The sequence below is a fragment of the Carassius auratus genome, unplaced genomic scaffold, assembly GCF_003368295.1.
Source record: "Carassius auratus strain Wakin unplaced genomic scaffold, ASM336829v1 scaf_tig00019392, whole genome shotgun sequence".
Taxonomy (NCBI): domain Eukaryota; kingdom Metazoa; phylum Chordata; class Actinopteri; order Cypriniformes; family Cyprinidae; genus Carassius; species Carassius auratus.
Genome location: NW_020524956.1, coordinates 319779 through 343991, shown reverse-complemented (window position 1 = coordinate 343991; position 24213 = coordinate 319779). Strand labels below are relative to the sequence as shown.

The window sequence follows — 24213 nt, the reverse complement described above, 5'->3', positions numbered from 1 at the left end:
ATGTTTTTATTATTATTAAACTGATAACCGCTAAATCAGTGAGTGAAAGGCATTTCCTAGAAATGTATGATGTTAAAACATAATCGGCAAGTAAATGCGAAAATACGTGCATTCAATACCCACTGGCGTTTATAGGTATAAATGCTCAGTTTTTTTATCTGGTTTTATCTAAATAATTAAAAAAAAAACATTGAATGGTAAATTACATCCTTTTAGTAAAAGTCAATGATTGGGACACTTGAATGTTTTGTTTTAAATCTGCTATGTACATTTGAATAACTGACCCCATTTAATCTGAAGTCTGGGTGCAAACTGTCTTTTACTCACCCTTCATAGAGATTACAGGCTTTCACACATGTCCTTCCCCGGCTGAAGTATTTACAAGAGAGACACTGATCTGGACCGGGACCCCAGCATCCTGCCACTGAACACAGCGGATCACAAACCATCCTTTGCTGAGCTGCAGAAGACATTCACAGATTTTTTTTACCCTCATAAATGGGCATTATATGGGAACAAGTTGCACATTAAATATTTTTAAAGACCCCATGGCATGCAAACTAAAGTTTTGTGGATTTTAAACCATCTCTACTGACTTTGAGGTCATTCATATGATAGTGTATGGCTAAACATCTATATGTTCCTCCCTAAAATAATGTTTCAGTATGTCAGCATAGGAAAGAAAACTGCACACATTAAAACCATCACATTTATACCATTACATCAGATATTGCTGAGGTTAGATTTTGCTTTTTGAACTAATACAAGTATAATCAAATATTGATATACAATTATTACTACTGAATATATGAGTCCCAAACAAAAACTCTGTGTTGACTGAATGAAAGTCCATCATATAATCAGCTGGGACCGTCAAAAGTAAATGTAAAGCAGTGGATGTCAGTGCTGCTGGACAATCCAGGTTTTTCAGTCTACTGTGATTGCTATAGTGTAGAATAGAGACCAATGAATGAGCCAGATAACAGTGCCGTTGATTCCACACACCAGAGACTTATTATCAGACTAATTACATCAAGCACAGCTTGGCAGTGCAACACTGTGGGTAGTGTTCTGCAACTGTCAACATCTCCATTACGGACATGTCTGTGCTCCATTTCATTAGTTCAGGGAAATATTTTTGTACATAAGATATTGGCCTGTAAAATTATTGTCTTTATGTCATATATGTGTCCCAAAGCTGAAGTGTATTGAACTGACAGACCTAATAGACTAGTCCATTATTAACCCTCTGGAGTCGATTAACAGGTATACGCGTTATGAGGCATTTTCTCCTGATAACCCCAAAAAGAACTTAAATTACACTTTCAGTTTTGATCGTACAGATAAGAGCAATACATCAATCGAATCAGTACTTTTTTGCATACAGACATAATAACAACAAAACTTTGTGCATTTATAAAATAAAGATAACAAACGAGGTGTGCTGTCTGCAGCCTTTGTCTGCGCTGATCTTCATTTACAAACGCATCATTAAAATGAACTGCAACTCAGCGAAGAGACATGAGAGATATATCACAAGATGCACAAGTTCTCTATGATGTTAACTGGGTTGAAAGTTTTATAGATCACTTACAATAACTGCAAAACTCACAAATCCTCACATAGCATCACATTTAAGGGATTACAAAAAAATAAATAACAAAATATATTAGTCAAAGATAACACAAGTAAACACAACATGCATTTTTTAAATGAAGGTTTTTATTATTAAGGGAAAACAAAATCCAAAACTACATGGCCCTGTGTGAGGAAGTGTTCGCCCCCCTGTTAAAACTGTGGTTTATCACACCTGAGTTCAATTTCTCTAGCCACACCCAGGCCTGATTACTGCCACACCTGTCCGCAATCAAGAAATCTCTTAAATAGGACCTGCCTGACAAAGTGAAGTAGACCAAAAGATCCTTAAAAGCTAGACATCATGCAAAATCCAGAGAAATTCAGAAACAAATGAGAAAGGAAGTAATTGAGATCTGTCAGTCTGGAAAATGATATGAAGCCATTTCTAGAGCTTTGGGACTCCAGTGAACCACAGTGAGGGCCATTATTCACAAATGGCAAAAACATGGAACAGTGGAGAACCTTCCCTGGAGTATCCGACCGACCAAAATCACCCCAAGAGCACAGTGGAGACTCATCCAAGGAGTCACAAAAGATCCCACAACATGCTTCAGTTCATGACTCCACCATAAGAAAGAGACTGGTCAAAAATGGTCTGCATGGCTAAGTTCCAAGATAAAAACCGCAGCTGAGCAAAATGAACATAAAGGCTCATCTCAGTTTTGCCAGAAAACATCTTGATGATCCCCAAGACTTTTGGGAAAATACTGACGAGACAAAAGTTTAACTTTTTGGAAGGCGTGTATCCCATTATGTCTGGTGTAAAAGTAACGCCGCATTTCAGAAAAAAAACAAACATCATACCAACAGTAAAATTTGGTGGTGGTAGTGTGATGGTCTGGGGCTGTTTTGCTGCTTCAGGACCTGGAAGAATTGCTGTGATAAATGGAAAAATTCTGAAGGAGAATGTCCGGCCATCTGTTCGTGCCCTCAAGGTGAAGCGAACTTTGGTTCTGCAGCAGGAGAATGATCCAAAACACACCAGCAAGTCTACCTCTGAATAGCTGAAGAAAAACAAAATTAAGACTTTGGAGTGACCTGAATCCTATTGAGATGCTGTGCCATGACCTTAAAGCGGTTAATGCTCGAAAACCCTCCAATGTGGCTGAATTACATTTCTGCATAGATGAGTGAACCAAAATTCCTCCCCAGTGCTGTAACAGACTCATTGCAAGTTATCGCAAACACTTGATTGCAGCTGTTGCTGCTAAGGGTGGCCCAACCAGTTATTAGGTTTAGGAAGCAAAAACTTTTTCACACAGGGCCAAGTAGTTTTGGATTTCATTTCCCTGAATAATAAAAACCTTCATTTTAAAAACTTCATGTTTTGTTCACTTGTTATCTTTTACTAATATATATATATTTTTTTATCTGAAACATTAAAGTGTGACAGACATGCAAAAAAATAAGAAATCAGGAAGGGGGCCACAACTTTTTCACACCACTTATTTCAACATATGCTTTCAGACATTTTTGTTACATAAAACCGCTGTCTTAGTGTACTGTGGTTAATCAGCTGGGGAAATTATGGCAATTTTTATTTTTCCTTATTTGACTTATTTGTCTTACCATAAAATAGTGACACATTTGACAGTTTTAAATTGTCACAAAGTATATCTTCATTAAAAGGGGATGTACCTGTTTTAGTTAAAGTGAGCACTAAACCCATCTTTTTTGCTTGATAGTATTGGCTAGAACACTCACTACACTCTCTTGGGTCCCTGTTGTTCTTGATCAGAGCTCTCTGGGTGCTGGTGTGGAACAGACTGGTCCAGTTCACTGTGTTATAGAAGCAGAGCTGGCTGTTGTTGGTCATGTAGACGTTACCGGCGCTGATCTCTCTCAAAGACTGGAACTTCAGCGCAGAGATCCAGCGCTGCTTTAGGATCAGCAGAGAAATACCACTGAGAAAACAAAAACGTGGAAATTACCAAGAATAGGAAATCAATAAAAATGTCCAAACCTATTGCTCTTTCATATCATTGGATTGTTTATTTGACAGTCATGCAGCAGACAGATTTTCTTTTGATCCAATGTGATTTTGCACTGTAAATGAAATCTATTAAAAGCTGAATGTATGATAATGTTAAAGTCCATTCCACTGACGTTGTTCATGAAATCATAATCATGCAAAAATATCTTACTGATCAGCTCATACATCAGATGTGCCTGACAGAAACTGATCTTACCTATAAAGTGTTCTTCCTCCTATGGTGACAAGGTTGGAAAAGACACCAAGGTCAGTCATGTTCTCTGGCCAAGACTGGATGTTCAAGTAACCTTTGGACGGAATTACCAAACAAGCAACAAACCTATTATTTAAAAGTTGTTAATGTCTTGATGTAGCAGTAAAAACAAAGGATAGACAAAGAAAAATTAGCCCACAACTTGCAAAAGTAATAAAGGAATGTAGAAATGTAATATCCCACCACAATTTTTCAGTATTAGGGGTGATTTCCATGGTTGAACATTTCTGTGCATCAGAATCGGAGGTGCGTTTATATGGTTGGCATGGGAACTGCATGACGACAGTCATAGGTCTTTCTTATTGTGCAGTTTCATTACGTTTCACTCCAATAACTGCAATATAATATCTGACTGAGGCACACACCAAATTTGAATTAAACAAAAGCCTTTTTAACATAACTGTTCAGTTTTTCTAACCTATTAAACTCAACAAATAAATACTGTAAAAAATCCCATTAGCTGTAAAAATAAGGATCCATGAATACTGATGCAGTTACATGAATGCAAACTGTAAGCTTGACACCACATGTGTTTTTTTTTTTTTTGCATATAGCTTTACCAAATATCTGATGATTAATGACAACTCTCTACCTGTTATCTCTCTGACGTTCCGGAACACATTTAATCGCTCAGGATCCAAAGCACCGATACCATGATACATGTCTCTGTTTAACAAAGCAAAGCAATTAATGAGTGTAAGAGTGCAACTAGTGCATTTGTATACAAGTTACACCATGCACATTAAAAATGAACTTTTCTACTTCACCTTAAACCCTTAAAAATAATTTTGTTTGCATAAACTTATATAGAGTCAGGTTGATTCAGTCATACTATTTCATTTTGTTTACTTAAATGGAAACTCAAAAATGATCAGTATTAATAATGCAAAAGCTCATAAAATCATTAAAAACATGCATTTATGAGCACTTTAATATAAGAAACACAAATATCCCCAGGCAAATATTGTTTTAAATAGAGAAAAAAAGTTATTTAAGGACATGAAACCCTGAAAAACCCTGTTCTTGAGAATATTTTGCTCAGTAAACAGTTTTTTATAGAGTAATAATGTCCTGATAACAACAAGGTTGATCTCATTAGGATTTAAACTGACTTTTCATCAAGGTCATAGACTGTATGATGACAGATTTTTTCTTCTGTCAACATGCAGACTAACACATAAGCTTTATGTACATCAAAAACACCTTGCTGCAGTGCTTGCTGGCATGCTGGGAGAAGCTGACATGCACTTATAGCAGCTTTTGAGGGCACATAGTTGTTCAAAGAGAAACACAAATGTCATCTGGGAATATCTGACACTGTCAGACTAAAAGACTTAAACATTACCCACCCTTTGATGCCTGTGATCAGGAAGATGAGGTTGCCGTTGATCTTGGTGCAATTGACAAACATCTCAATGTTGCTGGAATCTACAGTTTGAGCTGTTTGAAGGCTGCCGGTACCTATACCATCACACACTGAACACCAAATACAAAAGCGTAGAAGTTATTTTCTGTTTTGAAAAGAATCATGGCATGTATGGTAAATTTGATATTCTTTACTTTTCGGGCAGATGTCAGTGCACGGGATGCACATCTTGATGTGATTTTCCTCCACCTCCATCTTGTTACTCGGACAGGCTCTGACACAAGAGCTGTGATCCACCACAAAGTTATCTACAGTATGTCAAAGAATGACAGAGCGTACTTGTGAAAGATGCGTCTTTAAATGATAAAGGGACAGATAAAAGGACAATTAATACCCCAAAAAATCTTTGATTTCTTATTTAATCAAAGCAAAACGAACCAGTGTAACTTACGTGGGCATTTCTTGACACAGAAAGCTCCATAGGTGTATTTGGCGTTGGGATTGTGTTCGAGCTGGAAGGTTGTTGGATTGTAGACAAATGGCTGAGGACATTGTGTCACACAGGCCCCACTATCATTAAAGTTGGTACAAGCCTGAGAATAAAAAACAGTCATGCAAGTATGTGGCTGATCAATAATACATGCCTATAATGAAGAGAAACCTCTGCAGAGCGTTCAGTGTGTAACACATATTACAGTACAACATCATCATGAAATTACTGTAAAAACAAATTGGCCAGGCATTTGTCATTACATTTATTACACTTTAAAACCATACAGGAAGAGCTGACTTACGAAACAGTCTGTATCTTTGGGTCCAAAACAGCCTCCTGCACATTCACGGTGGCAGCAGTTACTGACGTACGGCCCAAAACAGCGTCCATCACACTGCTCTGCACACACCGTTTTTGTCACTGCAACCAAAAAGACAAAAGTGAAGCTCTCTCCACGTTTGTGGACTTACTTATGATTGTACTTTTCTGTAAATATGTCAGAAGTCACCAGGACAAAGCATAAACCTTAAATCTATTTGTCAGACGATGCAACCCCCCACCCCCATTAGTGGTGACACTCTTTGGAGCTTATCGTTAATTCTCTTTAAGTATGCATAATTATACAGTGGTCTTCCCTTTGTCTCTGCAACCCACTCACAAGCGCATCACCACAGGCTTTTTTTTCATGTCTTAAACGTTGATATACAGTTATATATATTTTTTTTTTCTACAACAAATGTAAGTTATTTAGAATTTTAATTGTAAAGTTAAATGAAGATTTGTTTATACATTTTATACATTTGTATTGTAAAAAGCACTATACAAATAAACTTGAATTTGAAAATGAGGCTGTGAGAAACAGAAGTACTGTGAGTTCAATAGATCGTACTGTTGTTTAACAACATACTGATTAGTGATGTTCAGTTCTTGAGTTGTTCTTTTGAGCCGGTTTTCAGGAAGTAACCGGTCAAACCGAACTGAACTTAAGTTCTGGGTTGATGATGCAGGGCGCACAGCCGAAGTAGCACATCCAACTCAAAAATAACCGATTAGACTGATTCAACCAACTGACGAAGTTTGCTGAGGATTACAGATGACTCATCAAGAACCGAATGAGCTGACGCAAAGTCTGTAAGAAGATTACAGAAGATTCTGATGAGTGAGTTGACAATACTGTGCAAGCCTTTGGCACGTACTGGAAATATGTGTATTATTACTGTAATTAATTTACATTTTATTAAAACCTGCAAAAACCGTTCTGTACATGCATATTATATTTATAGTTGCTTACGTGATATCAAGGAGTTTATACGAGTTTATAAGGTTTATTCATTATTTATACAGTATACATGTAGAATATATCCTCATTTATGCATCAATGTCCGTAATGTATGCTGTATGTGTGAAACTTCTAGGAATCTTATCCAAGTTGTAGCCAAGTCAATATTGGTTAGTCAGTCGGATCAAGGATTCGCAAATGAAACTGTGACCACAAGCACCATTAACTTAAGTGAATTATATGGTAATAATCAGCAATATGCTTTCTCACTAATAAAGTTATTTTTTTAATGTTTCAATAAGTGTTGACACAAATGACTTATTTGAATTTGAGTAGTTAGAAAAGAAATGCGTAGAAAACTTTATTGTTTGATTACATCAGGAACCGATCAATAGGCTTTTTGAACTGGTTCAATGAGCCGATCTGTCCAAAAAGAACAGTTTAAGGAAATTAATTGGACTTTGCTAATGCTACTGTAAAGACTCTTAGTCTATCACTCACAGTCTCATTTTCATAAATGTTAAAATTCATATGGCATTTAATGTCTGTCAGACCACCCTGCTTAATTTTGCTTAATGAAATTCATGAATTGTTTTTTTAATTTTGGGGTGATTAGAAAAATAGTGCCTGTTTTGTTCTAGCTTGTCACACTTTCTCACGAAATATGTGCATTTCAAAGCATTTTTTTTTTGCTTTTGAAAACTATTTTTAAGGTTAAGTCGTGTTTTATCCCTTAATCACAAGAGGAAATCGGCCACAGAGACACACAAAATTAAAAATAAATAATTGAATTGTAATTTACTTTAATTATATATACACATTTAGCAAGTGCATAGATATTGTTCAGTTTGAATGCATTATAATGTCAGTAATTTATGATAGCATAAGTTGACATGCTACTATGAAATCAGTAATATTATAATACCGAAAAGGGACAAAGGTCAAATAACACTGAAAGTCTTAAAGGGTTAGTTCAGATAAAAATGAAAATTAAGTCATAAATTCCTCACCCTGAAGTCATTCTAGATGTAAATGACTTTCTTTTTTCAGACAAATTCAGTTCTTTGATTTTTCAAGCCGTTTGATGCAGCTTAGCGGGCGTTGCACTCAATCGGTCCATGAAAAGTTTAATGTAAAGCTCATCCACTGAATAAAAGTGTCTCACACAGCTCCAGGGGGTTAACAAAGGCCTCCTGTACCGAATCGGTGTGTTTATGTAAGAAAAATATCCATATTCAAAACTTAATAATAACTTTAATCTAGCTTGCGCTCACTGTTGTAAAATGGAAGCAGTTCCGGGAGAATGACGTACGTACGCATGCCCCGGTGAGTCTCATGAAAACCAACGTTAACAGGAGCAAAGGAAAACCAGTCTCCTTTTGGTTTATATTGAAATCCTCAGATATTCTTCATTACAAATCCTCGTTTTGTACTTCTAATTAGTGACCGTTGTTTTGATCTCTCTGCTGCGTTTCCGCTACATAAATTCTGAGCGGCGCAAGTGCAAAGCTGACCTCATATGTCATTCCCCGGAACTGCTTAGTTTACAACTGTGAGCACAGGATAGATTAAAGTAATTATTACTATTTGAATATGATTATTTTTCTTATAAAAACGCATCAATTCGCTACAGGTTTTTTTACGGATGAGCTTTTTATTAAACTTCACAAGGACTGATGTAATGCAACACACGCTGAGTTAGCTTGAAAGATTAAAGATTTTTTTTTAAATAACTCCAACTGAATTTGTCTGAAAGAAGTCATATACTGTACTCCTAAGATGACTTCAGGGTGATTAATTTATGGGTTCATTTTATTTTGTGACTGAACTAACCCTTTAATATAATGCAATTTGTCTGTATGTATGTTTTTTTGTGTGCAAGTTAAATGATAAAGCATGTGTTAAATACTCACAGCTTTGACACTGGTCCTCCTGGGGGCCCCAACAGCGGCCGTTACAGGAGCGATGACACCTTCTGCCTGTGGAATAACATCTGTACATCTTAACTTTTATCCTAAACAACAACATTCTTCAGTGCGCCATTGGTTTTATCTCATACAATGTTTCCACTTAGTTTTCCCATTCAGTTTTTTTTTTATTAAATTAAAATGAAATTTAATTTATGCATTTAGTAGATGCTTTTATCCAAAGCGACTTACAGTGCATTCAGGCTAACATTTTTCACCTAACATGTATTCCCTGGGAATCAAACCCACAACCTTATACTGCTAGCGCAATGCTCTACCACTTGAGCCACAGGAACTAAGCAGTTCATTTTTAAGCAATTAATATTAAATTAAATGACAAATTGAATATGTATTTTTTTTTTTTTTTTGTAAATGAAAACTAATATTACATTAATATTACATTTAAACTGTTAGAAAATAAATATTTAAAATAAATGTTCTGTTCTTTTGAACTTTCTATTCATCAAAACATCCCTAAAAAAGTGCAACAAGTGTTTTCAACATTTATAATATTGAAATGTTTCTTGAGCAGCTAATCAGAATGCTTCTGAAGGATCATGTGACACTGAAGACTGGGGTAATGATGCTGAAAATTCAGTTTAGCTATCACTGGAATAAATTACATTTTAAAAACATTCAAATATTTTACATCATAATAAATATTACTGCTTTTACTGTATTTTTGATCATAAGGGACTTCTTTTCAAAAACACCTACCAACCCAAGCTTCTGAACCCAAGCTATATACAAATATATTTATATATGATTTAATGTTGCATGACATTTCTTACAATGTATTAACTAATAACCTGTTAAAATTTCAATAATGTAATAAAGTCTGTAAAAGTTATTAATGATGAGTATATTAGATAGATAAAGTGTCACCAGTTTCACCAATATTTCAGTATTATATTGAATATTTTAAAGCACCTTACCTAACTTCTTTAACTTTGTTAAAGATTGAAAAATACATCCACACACAATTTTTGAAAGGACACAAAACAGTTTCAGTTAATCAATGAAAATCATCAATTATTATAGCCCAGTTTTAATCTTTAAACACATCTAAACACTCACATGTGTTACCACTATTGTTTGAGGGCACAACCAGAAGTTCAGAACGTGAGTTTGTGATGATGTCCTGCCAGTGGATGGTGTCAGCATGACACAGGAACTTATTCTGATCCACATACACACCTCCATTCAGGATTTCTACAGCAGAGAAGAGGGAGAATTAGAAATCACAAGCATTTCTGAATAAGTGACAACATTTGAGCCATTTAGCATACTAAAAAGCATAAAAATGTTTAATAAACAAGAGGTGGGTAGAGTACCTAAAAACTGTACTCAAGTAAAAGTAAAAGTACTTCTAGAAATATTTACTCAAGTAAAAGTAGAAGTACTAGTCTGAATAGTTACTTGAGTAAGAGTAAAATATCGGAGAGTATCGGATAAAAAATCTACTCAAGTAGTTAGTTACTAGTTACTTTTGGTCATATATACTGAGCCTATTTTTATTTATACAGATAATGTATGTAATGTATGTGTGCATGTATAAGTGTATATATTTCATCAGGTTTTACTCCAAAACCCTGTTTTTTTACTTAAGTAACAGATATAGGTGTTATGCCATAATATTAAATGTGAATTTAACATTGAAAGTTAATGTGATATAAAAATTGCTACTAATCTTTCATTGTTCAGAAAGATAGCAAATAACATTTACATTATTAAAGATAATTTTCACTGACAGTCTAGATTTAAATTACTCTCAGAAACTCCCATTAAAATCACTGAAACTGTTAACACTGTGAAATCAATATCTTAATTATAGATTCATACACACATCTGCACTTTGTTGTTTCTGACAAGAGAATTCGCCAAAAAGAGGTCTCCAATCAGCGAGCGAGTGAAGGAAGCACCGGCATTTCAGCGATGAATCATCGGAACACCTCTGATTGGCCATTGCATTCAAAAGCTCCACAGAATCTTGTGTGATTGGTTAAAATGCGCAGTGCTGTCAAAAAGCATCCATCTCTGGCTCAGCGCCAACAAGTGATCACAGATCTGAATTTAGCAGCTTGCTATGACTTGGTGAACGTACTCGTGTGATTGTATTAAAACTAATAAAATCTTAATCGGCTATTTTTTTGGTCTTTTGGAAGCTGCAGGGAACTGAACAAATCATTCAAACTTATTCATGAACCAATTCACTCGTTTGCCAACTGGTTTGATCAAGCCTTTGAATAGAAATGACTCAAATGAATTAATCATTTGCAAATGGGCATCGTCATTGTCCAGAGAAAAGTAGACTGCGCGATTGGAATAAACTGAAGCATTTATAACATTTTTCGCATTAAGATAAAGTAAAGAGAGGAGCATCGCCCACAGTAACAAAGTAAAAGTACAGATTTTTCCCAAAAATTTTACTCAAGTAAGAGTAAAAGTACCCATCTTTAAATATACTCCAAAAAGTATTAGTTACCCCAAAAAATTACTCGAACGAAGTAAATGTAACTCGTTACTACCCACCTCTGACAATTTATGCGCATATAAAAGACATACAGTTCATTCGGAGGTCACTTTAAGATAATAACCCTGACTGCTCTATGAAAGCAGTTTAAACGATTTATAAAAGAAGTGTAATGAAAATAATCTCTCTTTTTAGAACAGGATTTAAGAATGAAATCACCCCAATTCCCAAGTTAAGGAGCTTATAAAAGATCAAGCATGATTGTAAGTACAGTATATCACTGTGTCTGTAGAGATTGGGAACATTTGCTTTATGATGAGGTGTAGTATATTTCTTTCAAACCTCTCCCTGCTGTTACCCTCTAACAAATATTACTAGGTTTTTTTGCCGGCCCAGAAACCTAGTGCTTCTATGAAAACTGTGTACTCTAAGCCCGCTTTAAAAAAGTCTATTTACATCATGAACGTCTGGTTCATAGCCTCAAACAACTGTCTGATGAATGAAGCCATGGCTGGTTGTTTAAAATGTGTTCGTATAGCTTCATTCACTCTTGAAGGGAAACAAATATGAAGTTAATGAAGCAATTTTATTATTCAGACACTGGCTGCTGTTTCATAATATATAAGTTATGTGGCTGGACAGTTCTGCTAGAACATCTCCCATCTGCACAGAGTTCATAACTGAACCTACACAACTGATTATATCAAACTATAAAACCTTTCGTCTTCAGTAAACTTCACCCAGTGCCCAATTTTTCATGTTTTCAATAGCTAAACCCACATAGAATGGATGATAAAATGAATTAAAATGGACCTGAGGACTACAATCCTAATGCTAACATCGATAATGAATAATAATAATTTATAAATATTTGTCAATGTATACACAGTATATACAGTTTGATTGTTTAAAGAAATCAATATATTTGTTCAGGAAGGGAAAAAGTATCATGATTTACACAAAAATATTGAGCAGCACAACTGTTTTTAATATTGATTAATAATAAGTAGAATTAATTAATAAACGCAAACAATTCTTGAGCAGAAATCAGTAGATCTAAATGATTTCTAAAGGATCAAGGGACACTGAAGAATGGAGTAATGATGCTAAAACTTCAGCTTTGCATCAAAGGAATAATTTACATATAAATACAGTAGTAATAATATTTCACAACATCACTGTGTTTTATCATACATTTGATCAACTAAATGCAGCTGGGGAGAGCATAAGATTAAATTAAAGTTGTACTATGCATGTTGTAGGGGTATAAGGTATGCTACTAATGTTTAGGCTACTGACCTAGCGACAAGGTAAAGTTAGATTTTTTGCACATTTATTTTTGACAACATATTGTTCAATATCTCAAAAAACCTAATTGACCAGCACTGTGAGATTAGCAGGTCTCAGAGCCATCATTCCTGCATTCAAAATGAACCCAGCCATGATCAAGGGTATTTTTAACATGACAATTTCACTTCCATTGAATGAAAGTGAAATATTTACATTTTCTTTCAGCACTTCCATGATAATGGAAGTGGAGTGTGCAGGGGGAAAAGTTGAGCCTGTGAATGGAACAACAGACCATATTAACACATTTTTAAAGAATCACTTTTGACATTCACAGCTGGAAACCAAGCCTGCATGTGAAACACTTCACATCATTAACATCTCTTTGATGAATTCATCTGCACACAGTTCCTTCACGGAGAAGGCGGAGAAAAAGCTTTAACAACAAATGTAATAAATCTATATTTAAATGAGAATGCTATACATTTGAGAGAATAGGAATGATAAAGTTACTTTGAAGGAAAATTTACTGGGGAAAAAAAGTGGATTTAATCAAAATGTATAAAAATATATTATTAAGAAGTCATTTGAAGGGCAAACATTGCACATACAGTACTGTGGTCCTAATAAACCAGAGAAATTGAGCGACATTATTGCACACCTCTTAACATGAACTGTCTGCCTCCATCTGTAAACATAACTCAGTCAATTAAATGGCACAAATACATTGTGAGTCAAAGATGAGCACAGTGCACCATTTCTATATCAATTGAAAATCACAGAAAAAAAAATAATAATAATAAAAAAAAAAAAAAAAAAAAAAAAAAAAATATATATATATATATATATATATATATATATATATATATATATATATATATATATATATATATATATATAGTACAAACAAGCTGTTAAATTCTAAGTATGAAATATAACATATAAAATACTGAAATTATTGACAAGCATTATATTGCAGAGACTGATTGAAGCAAATTGTATTTTATATAATAAATTATTATATATTTTATTCTATTTTTAACAAGGAAAGGCAAGTTTATATAGCACATTTCATACGGTAATTCAAAGTGCTTTACATATAAGAAAGTAAAATAATCATGAAGAAAAATAATCACACAAAAAATAAAAATAAATAAATAAAAATCATGGTAAAAGAGCCAATCATGCTTTTTAATGTGTTTTCTCTAGAACCTGCATTAAGCATGGTTATATTAAAATAAATATAGTCATTTATATATATATATATATATATATATATATATATATATATATGTACAGTATGCATATATATATATATGTACAGTATGCATATATATATATGTGTACAGTATGCATATATATAATCATAATAATATATATTTTTTACATCTAAGATCAGTATTGTCTAATATAGATATTAAATACAACAAATTTGAACAGTCAGTGCCTTATCATATTACACTGTCCATGGACATTTTTCTACTGAAAATTTTTAGTTGGATGTTTCTCTGACTTTTTTTATGCTATTACTTGTTTCATTTAAGAGAACATGCAAAATTAATGTTACCCTAATGTATGCAAAATTATTAAATTATTAAATTGAATGTTCCTTTATTGTTCACATAACCAGAAAAAAGCATTGTTAAAATGTAAAATAATAATAATAAAAAAAAGAACAACAACAAAAAAAGTTTTGAATGTTCAAACAACCTTCAGAGATAATATTTTCAGGTAAACGTTGTGAGAACATACTTTTTTCATATGGGGAGGAGGCATGAAGCTTCACATCAAGAGCAGGTTTATGAATGAATTAAAAAATAAGATTTTGTCTTTCTACATTGACAAGTAATCAGTTTTCATGCGGTTAAAGATAAACATGCAGGTAAAGTGTCTGAATATTAACTACTTCATTTCATGAACAGGAACAATTATCAGTGAATGAATTAAACTGTCTTCCGTGCTCCATTTTTTTATATGGACAAAGACAAATCATATAAAGCACTGTAATTGCTCACAGATCCATTAACTTCTCCGGCCCAAACTTGACTAGGAGACAAGTGATGCTCCAATAATAAACCATAAACTTCCTCAGCTTTGCACAGTACATGACAACTCTTATTGATCTGTTTCACTTTGTCGCTGTCAGTTAATGGCCCTTAATATCCTCTACTTAGGCTTCAGACCATGACCCATGGTCCTCCATCACTCTCTCCCGCTGCCATTCAGCCACACCTCATGATGCATCTCATTATTCAGCTACACAGGGAGGGGAGTTTGCCTGGCAGAGATAGCAGAGTGTCCCAGAAATCACAGCCAACCGCAGGGTCTCAGGGGGGCAGACTGGGAGGGTTGGAGGAGCCTTGATATGGCTGAAGCCTCACGGAGGGTAAAAACACGAGCTCAAATGTGAACTTGACAACCCAGCTTATTTTGTTATCTTGTCTTCATTTTCTAACAATAATAATAAAAAACAACTAATAATACAATTACTGGTGTAACAAGACATCATGGAACCTGATGAAACACTAAAAACCTGCTGCCTCAAACGTCCCATTAGGAAAGATACATTTTTTGTAATCACAACAGTCAAACACTGGATGTATAAAATTGTTATTTTGATATTATTTTCTATAAATATGTTTTCTGAAAACAAGATAAATTCAGGTGACAAAATTAAATTAAAAAGTATATTTTCATTGTATTTGTAGATTATTTTGCCTGTTTTAAACATAAACCTAATTAAATGCCTTATTTTTATTTTCTAGCAGCCAGTGTTACAATGTAGGCAATACAAAAAATCATTACATAGGACACATTCTTGATTCTCCCCCTTTTTGTATCCATCCTTTCAAATTGCCTTTTTTTTTGTACCATGCATAAGCTGATACATTAGAAACATTCATCACACACAATTGTCCATTTTTCTGCTGCTATGTGCTAAAACAACACTGAAGATATGATTTTTTTACACAATTTTTGTTTTTGTTTTTTTCAATATTTATTTTAGCATTTTAGGAGTAAATAGATGACCCCCCCCCCAAACATCCGCTGATTATATTCTTCAAGAATAGCTGACATTAGCTGAGTTTCATGGGGGAATGTTTTTAAAAAGTAAAGCTGTGTTTGAAGCTGCGAGATTCTGTGTAGTTTAAACATTTTGCTGCATAATGATGATACTAGATTCATTATTAATGGAGCTGTTCCTCTCACAGACTAGTGAGACGACATTTCACTTTAGCTTTTTCACTTTAAGTTCTAAATTCCCAGTATAAAAGGGTCAGCATTAGTTTCATTGTATTTTATTGTATTTGTAGTTAAATAAGGATGTCAAATAAATGTATCTTAATTTCTTCATATTTTGAAAGAAATTTAAATTATTTATTTTAATTAATTGTTTAACTTTATTCAGTTTAGTTATTTTAGTAGTAACTAAAAAGAAAAATAGTGCCTTGACCACTAGATTAAATAAAATAAGTTTTTAAGCACTGTTAAACATACACATCAAGCTAAATGTGTGTTAACTAAATATATTTTTGTTTGCATTGCATTGCACTAAAGCGGTCACATACCAAATGTAAAAGTCTGTTTTGTGGTCAATTGAGTTATTGTCATTAATTTCATCCAGTTTAAAATACCTCTATCCATCCAAATATTTATAATGAAATATTTCCTAGTGCAAAACAACTCCAAATGTCCAAATTTCTAGTAACATGTCACGTTCTTATTGATTCAGGAGCTGCCAGGAACTTCATAGACTGAGAGTCTATTAAAATATTGAATATTTACTGCCAACCCCTGCCGGCGTACTGTACATTTGAAGATGTTAGATGACAAAGCTCCAAGATGTTAATAAGCTAGCCCTGGCTGACTTGCAAATTTTAAAATTCAGATCATATTTTAAAAATTCATGTCCACCTATTCTGGGTGCCCGAATGCAGTCTGAAGGGCCTTGAAAGCAAAATGTTTCTAATACTTTATACATGTTATGTATATAAGGCTTTAGGAATTGTCAAGCTGGCAGTTTGCTGTCTATAGAATTTGGGTTTGTTCCACAATCTGCTATCAGGAATGATGCCACTAAAACAATATTAAAAGTTATTCTCTGTGACGACTGACACAGATATCTGTGCACTGTCAAGTTGCCTTGAGTAATAGTGACTGCATCGCCATAGACATGTTAAAGTAAAATAATTTTTGGTTTTAACTGACTTTCAATTCAAATGGATAGAAACATCAAAATAAAGTAATTTTGCAAGTAATTTGTTGCCTTTCTTTAAACTATTGAATTTATATTGCTTCAAAGATTTAAGATTAGATATTTAAAACGGTATTTATTTTCTTTTTTTTTTTTACTTTAAAACATAATTCTCTATTTAAAAGAACCATGCATTAAGACAAAATAAGCTTATTAAATAATACTATATAAATTTAAATAACATAAAAAAAATATTGCATTTTTTTATTTCTTAATTTTTTGCATTAAATTTTCTTTTTTTAACTTTACTGTTAATTCAGATGCATGGTAACAAACAAATCAAAGGTGATCATGCATTATATCTTTAACGCGAATGGTACAATTCATTGGACAAAATAAGTTTAATCTTAAACTTAAATAGATTTTAATAACATATAAATGCAATTTTCTAAAATAATTTAAAAAGAAGCCAAATAAAATAAAATAATGCATGTTTTTCTTAATTTTGTGTAAAATGTTTTTTTTTTTTTCTCAACTGTTACTTGAGATGCATTAAACAATACATAAAAAACAACAGCAAAATAAATACATAAATACATCATGCAATTGAACCATAAAGGAGAGATATCTATCTCCTTAGTAAATATGTGTAAAGGTCATGTTTATGTAGGAGTAATAGCTCAAATGCAATCATTATTTAGCACAGCAAATACAAAACAAACCCAGACAAAAACACTAAAATGACTGTAGGCTAAACAGGGCTAGAATGACATCCACCTTGAACTGAAGGGTTTGTGCAGCATATGAACACCTAGCATTAACTGGTGGAAAAAATAAACCTAAAAACATGAGCCTCACTGATGTTTAGAAGTGTGTGGGGGGAAGTTACATCGAGACTGCTCATTTAATCAAAAGGCATCATGAACTGAGAAATCAAATTTCCCTTGATCTTTTGACATATAAAAGGTCAATGTATTAAAAAAAAAAAAAAAAAAAAAAAAACATTCTGTAAGTTTCAAAACTCAAAACATTCTTGTTAGTTTAAAAACAGCTTTTATTGAAGCCAGTCTGCCAAAATGACAGGTTGTGGAATGTGCCCCTTTATGATGTAATAGTTACTGTTAACCAATCAAATCACTGTGCGTTTTCTTGCGAGTTTTGAATACCTATAAAAAAAGACCGTTTCGCAGAGGCTCAAAAACTGGACATAAAATAGGCTATACTTCTAAATAATGATGTTAATGATGTAAATAATGCAAACATTACAAAGTGAACCTCAGAGAACATTATAACAAAATAATAAAAAAATGCAGTTCATGACTCATAATCAAACATACTGTGAACATGCATCTAGATGAGGATTCAAACTAACTGATGAGACTTGTAACTATCAATAATCTGTAATGGTTTACAGTAGCATGGATAATAAACAGGGCTTAACAATCACTGAGACGGTAAATATATGTATTCATACTGTCTTGTAAACAAGCACATTCATTTTAACGTATGCAGGCTATGGTGATTTCATTCACTCGAAGGCTGACTGGTACCACATACACACAGCAATAAATACATGAAAATAAACATTGAACCGGTGGACAATAAAAATCACACATACCTACAATAAAGGAGGCCTGAAAGAGCCTTTCTAGAATAGCACAGTTGTTCTCAACCACTGAGGCCTCAGAGTGACTTCAAATTTTATTACTATTGAAATATAACCACAACAACAAGAACAGCAATAACAATATTTTAAAATTATTATTTTTTTATGTTTATTTTTTTTATACAAGAAAATAAATACACAAATTGCCATCATCATGGTGCCAACTTTAAGGTGTAAAAATAGTTTAGCCTATTAATTTTAAGCAATTTATGTGGACTGCTTTTGTATGTTAAAAGATCTGTAATGAAAATTAAATTAATTTCAATCTCTCATTTTCTATATTCTATATGTGACCCTGGACCACAAAACCTTCAACCTCTTAAGTGACTTTTTTTTTCTTTTTTTCTCGAAATTAAGATTTATACATCATCTGAAAGCTGAACAAATAAGCTTCCATTCATTTATGGTTTATTAGTTGGATTATCTGACAATATTTGGCCTAGATATAACTATTTGAAAATCTGGAATCTGTGAGGGCAAACATGACTTATTACTAATAAAAGATTAAGTTTTGATATATTAACAGTAGGAAATGTAAAAAAATATCACAATGGACCATGATCTTTAATATGCTAATGATATTTGGCATAAAACAAAAATCTATAATTTTGACCCATACAATGTAATACTGGTTTTGTGGTCCAGGGTCACATATGTCAATTGTTGCATTTGGGAATAAATGCAAATGATGATTTAACGTGATGAGGATTGCTCTAACTAACGCTGCTGCTGTTTAGCAAACGTTTGGGTGAACACACAGCCAGCAGATGGGGAGAGAAATTACATGTTCTCTTCAGACTGCGTTCAGCTGCTTGGCATGATTTCAAATAGACAACGATAAGATAGAGGAGGACAAAACTAAAGCCTGTGGATATGTGTATTTTCTAAATGTCAGTAAAAGGAAAAAAAGCCTTTTATTTGTATCCCTGCAAGATTTTAGGTTTGGTAAACATGCAAATTTTACTCCACACAACTATCTCTTTGTCTGTGTGCCCATGTCTAACAATTTGTGATAATCAGTTACATGTATATGGATACTAACATTAGACTACATCTATTCTCAATCCAGCTTGTGATTTTCTTTCATTCTAAAGGAGAAAGGCAATTACTATCTTGGTTCTGCTGTTTTGCTCAGATATGGGATTTGTTTCACCATTATTCAGGCTGGATCATCTGATATGGACTCTAATCTGTATGCATTAATGGTTCCGGCCTAATTGCTTTTCATGGTACATACTGAGACCTACTCCCGTGAGAGTTCTCTATTCATCAGATAGTCTGCAAATACTGGCATGGAGGAATATAATATGTCCTCTTTATTATTGTTTTCCAGGGTAATGTCATAAATTATTACACAGACCTCTGGAATTCTTAATACTTGACTTTATCCCACTGTCAAATTTTTATGAATAAAGACTGCTAACTTTGAAAACACTGTAAAGCTGACCACTCATCCGGAAACATCTGTTTCTTAGAGATCTCTTTCTTCTGACATAATACAACAATTTCAATTGAAAATAAATATTTCTTATCAATTTATTTATTTGGTTAACAACTATGGGTTAAAGGGACAGTGCACCCCAAAATAAAACCTGTGTATGAAGATATTTTAAAGAATGCTGTGGTCAAAGAAACATGACTCATTGTTCATTATGTGTATTGTACATTGTATTCACAATGTATTTCAATGCAATGCAATATATATAAAAGTCAAATAAAATAAGAAAATACAAATTCAATAAATAAATAATTAAAGCTAGATAATTAAAAAAAGGCCTTGGACATGGGAAACATGCTTAGAAGTACTCTCTTTCTCTCTCTCTCTATCTATGTGTGTGTGTGCGTGCGTGAAGAGAGGGAGTTAAAAACGAATTCACTTTTCCTACAGCATCATCCTCACACTCAGCACCTATTAGAGAGTTTAACATCAAATCAAGCACATCCTATCTGAAGGTGGTCAAAGGGTTATGTAGCAAATTCTACGTAATGTGATTCGGACTCTCAAAACAACTTGAAGTTCCACTCTAAAATATGATAAACAACCTGATTTGGAAATTCATGTTGATTTAATTTCAAAGATAATTACAACTCATGTGGTTAGATTTGCATTATTCAGTGAGGAGGAGAGACCGTCAGCCACTGCAACAAATATCCTGTACAAATATTTATTAATATTGTGTATTGAATTATTTATTAAATAATGTATTTATTATTTAGAGTATTATCTGGTACACTTTTATTTTAAATTTTATTATAAACTTTATTTTTTTTTCTTTATATTATAATGTTTGAGTAAAATATTCTTTTGCAGTCAGAATTTGTGTAATTATTACTAAATCTTTGTAATTTTTATTCTATTCAGTATTTTAGCTTAGATTTAGGTTGTTGTACAAAATTGAAGTGCAAAAAGAAAAAAATATTGAGAAATAAAAAAAAAAATTGTTTTACTGAATTGACCCTTTGCAAAGGCCCACCCAACCTTCATTACTATTGCTATGTCGAACAAGCCATGCATCATGTTCTCACATGGTGAAAATACATTCAAACAATAAATAATGTTCTGTGGCTCTTTAATATGTCGTGACAAATCTTTAAAATGACTAATGCACATTGCCTTCTACATGAAGACATACTGATCAACATATCAATGTTAATAAATATCGATCAATTTATTGTATTAAAAGCAACTGATTCCTGATCCACCCTTTCAGATATATATTGTGGGTCTCTTTCCTGTGTATTTCTTAAAGACTTTTACTGCACAAAACCAAGTGTGATGGGAATTTGCTTTGGGAGAAACAGAGACTCACAGACAGACACAAATACCTGTCAGGTTCTTGAGGCCGAGTTGTTTAAGGCCAAACTGGCCATCTCGCCTGTAGTTGAGGAAGATGGCCAGAGCGTAGCGTCCTTCATACAGTTTAGTGCCACGGATGATCCGCAGGTTCTCCAGAGGAAGATAGTCGAACTGATTCAGAGCCACCAACACATAACCCGTCACCTCACGGATGGACTACAGAGAGAGAGATTTTAAACGTGATTCACAATTTAAGCAAAAAATCCAGTGTATTTAATTTCCTTTTTATGAAATGTAGCCAAAAGTATGCAGAATTTATTCTTACAGGATATCACTTTAAAGCACTTTCAGCAGAGATTTATCCTCTGCTTTCGGTTCCACAAAGACTCGATGCCCTCAGTCATCATGGCAACTGAGCAGCACCAAATGCATGACTAACGAGATAGCCTTGATATAATATGAAGAGATAATGGCCCAAGAGAGCGCTGGACCCTCCCTCTACACACCACATCAATCATTTTGACATCCAATCACTGTTTCATACTGCGTATCATTAGCAGGCACAGAGGACAGGTCTATTTCATGCAGAAGAAGTGAATGTGATATAGCTGTAGTGATCGGACACACACATACTGGAACTATATTCATAGAAATCCATCTGAAGAGCTGACCAAGCACACACTGACAGCTGTCGTATACCCATCAGGATCACCGGAAGTCCACGCGGTGACACTCTGCTAGAGATTATTATAATGCTCTCTTGGATACTGGATTCTGATTGGTCAATAATAAAATGACTGCTAAATATTTAGCATTAAAGAGATAGTCAACACAAAAACGGAAAACGCTGTCATCATTTACTCACTCTCATGCCTTGTATGACTTTCTTTTAACTCTGGAAAGTCAAAGAAGGTATTTTGAAGAATGTTGGTAACCAAAGAGCTTTGGTCCACATTGACTTCCATTGTATAGACTAACAAACATAATGAAAGTCAATGGGAATGGAATGGGAGGACTGAAGGAATTAATCTCTTTAATGCTTTTTTTTTTTTCCTTTTTTTCTTTTTTTTTTTGGACATACAGCATGGTAATACCATGGTAAACATTCAGGTCTGTGATTTACATGTATCTCAAAGTAATGTAGTACGTATTTCCATCAGATCCAGTCACTCTACTATGATAATCCTGTAGCAGTTTCTGTCTTTTTGTGAGTCTTATGAAGTTTTAGGATAATTATTATGGAGGATTCCATTCAATTCAAGACATCTGTGTTTAAGTCATAGTTGTTAGTAGATAAAGTAGTCTCAAATCTAGCGCATCCCATAGTGTGGGCAGAAACTACGATTTCCATTGTCTTCACATGACATGAGAGACAATGAATGGAGGAAGAAGTCTGTAATCAGTAATTATCTTGATTATACCTTTCATACCGCCTGACTGATGAGGAACAAATAATAAGTCAAAGTGTCACTCGATTGAAAAAAACAAAAACAAACTGAATAAATCTATTTTTCAGTGCACTACTAAATTAAAATCTCTAGAATTGGTGTGCTAGGTGTTTTGCCCCAGTGCTTTCTCATTTATGTATTTGCACCTTGTTGGCTTTGTACTTATAGGGCTTTAAATTTAACACATTAAAATTAAATAGTTACTGAATAAAATGACACATTCTGGTTTTTAACGCCATTAACAACCCTGCCCCATGTACTTCATCTTACAATTCATACAGTCTGTTTGACTTGAATCAGTGTTTGACCTCAAAGTAACGCAAGAACAATTCGAAAGCATGCAGAGCATTCTGCTCTCTAGAGCTCTCACAGTACTTTGATGTACACTGGCTGGTTAGTCAGCAGTGTCCAATGCAAATTCACCTATAGATTAATGCATCAGAGAAACAAGAGAAACAAGCTATATTTAGAATTCTGTCTTTGACCGTCCATTCAGTGCAGGCCTAGGCTCTGTTGGTGCCCTAGACAAGATTTTAGATTTCTTTAGATTTCAGGAGACAGGGAAGATTTTAAATTGAGTGACTAGTATACCATGGTTGGGCAACTTCGGTCCTGGAGGACCACTGTGCTGCAGAGTTTAGCTCCAGCCCTAATCAAAGTCACCTCAACAAGCTAATCAATGTCTTCAAGACCACTAGAAAGCTACAGACAATTGTGTTTGATTGGGATTGGAGCTAAACTCTGCAGTACAGTGGCCCTCCAGGACCGAAGTGGCCCAGCCCTGATCTATAGTTGATTGGAGACTGTAGAATGCAGCTATATTCCTCTAAAATTCAAGAGATTGGGGGAAAGTTTTTTGTCCCATACATTTATCATAAGATATAATTAATACATATCACATGAGCAATGAGTGCAATGTCACGCTAGTGCTGTTTTGTCCCAAATAAAACGAGTGAAAATGTTATACAATTACATATGTTATACATGTTATACATATGTTTATACAACAGTTAATAAATAACAATAAATAAACAATAAATAAGAAATAAATAAGAAATTGTATTACAATTTAGACACAATATTGTCTGTTTTTGCTCAATTGACCCTTCACCAGGAGTTTGATTGACAGGCGATATGACCACTCATAACACTGACAAACAAACTAGACAGGTGAGTAAATTAAGGTCGGTGGACTTAATAAAAAAAATAAATAATAATTTCTTAAAAATTATAAAACGTAAAAGCAAATGCTTTGTTTCATACCAAAAGTAACCTGCTCCATTTTATTTAAAAATAATAATTAAATTGTACTAAATGTAAACTATTGTTTTTCTATTTTAATATAGTCCTACTTTAAA

The 24213-nt window shown here is 33.7% G+C and overlaps 1 protein-coding gene across 1 annotated transcript in view; it reads right to left on the bottom strand.

Annotated features, from left to right (window-relative positions):
- Positions 1-238: 238 nt before the first annotated feature.
- LOC113076249 (receptor tyrosine-protein kinase erbB-4-like) overlaps positions 239-24213 on the bottom strand; it is a 148110-nt gene continuing 124135 nt past the window's right edge. Inside the window, exons 3-13 of the mRNA XM_026248908.1 lie at positions 21437-21623; positions 10067-10201; positions 8936-9001; positions 6045-6163; positions 5702-5843; positions 5445-5558; positions 5234-5360; positions 4477-4550; positions 3828-3918; positions 3343-3542; positions 239-460 (exon numbers count right to left, since the gene is read on the bottom strand). Coding sequence (XP_026104693.1) covers positions 324-460; positions 3343-3542; positions 3828-3918; positions 4477-4550; positions 5234-5360; positions 5445-5558; positions 5702-5843; positions 6045-6163; positions 8936-9001; positions 10067-10201; positions 21437-21623 — 1392 coding nt within the window. The 3' untranslated portion in view covers positions 239-323. The remainder of the gene's footprint in view (positions 461-3342; positions 3543-3827; positions 3919-4476; positions 4551-5233; positions 5361-5444; positions 5559-5701; positions 5844-6044; positions 6164-8935; positions 9002-10066; positions 10202-21436; positions 21624-24213) is intronic.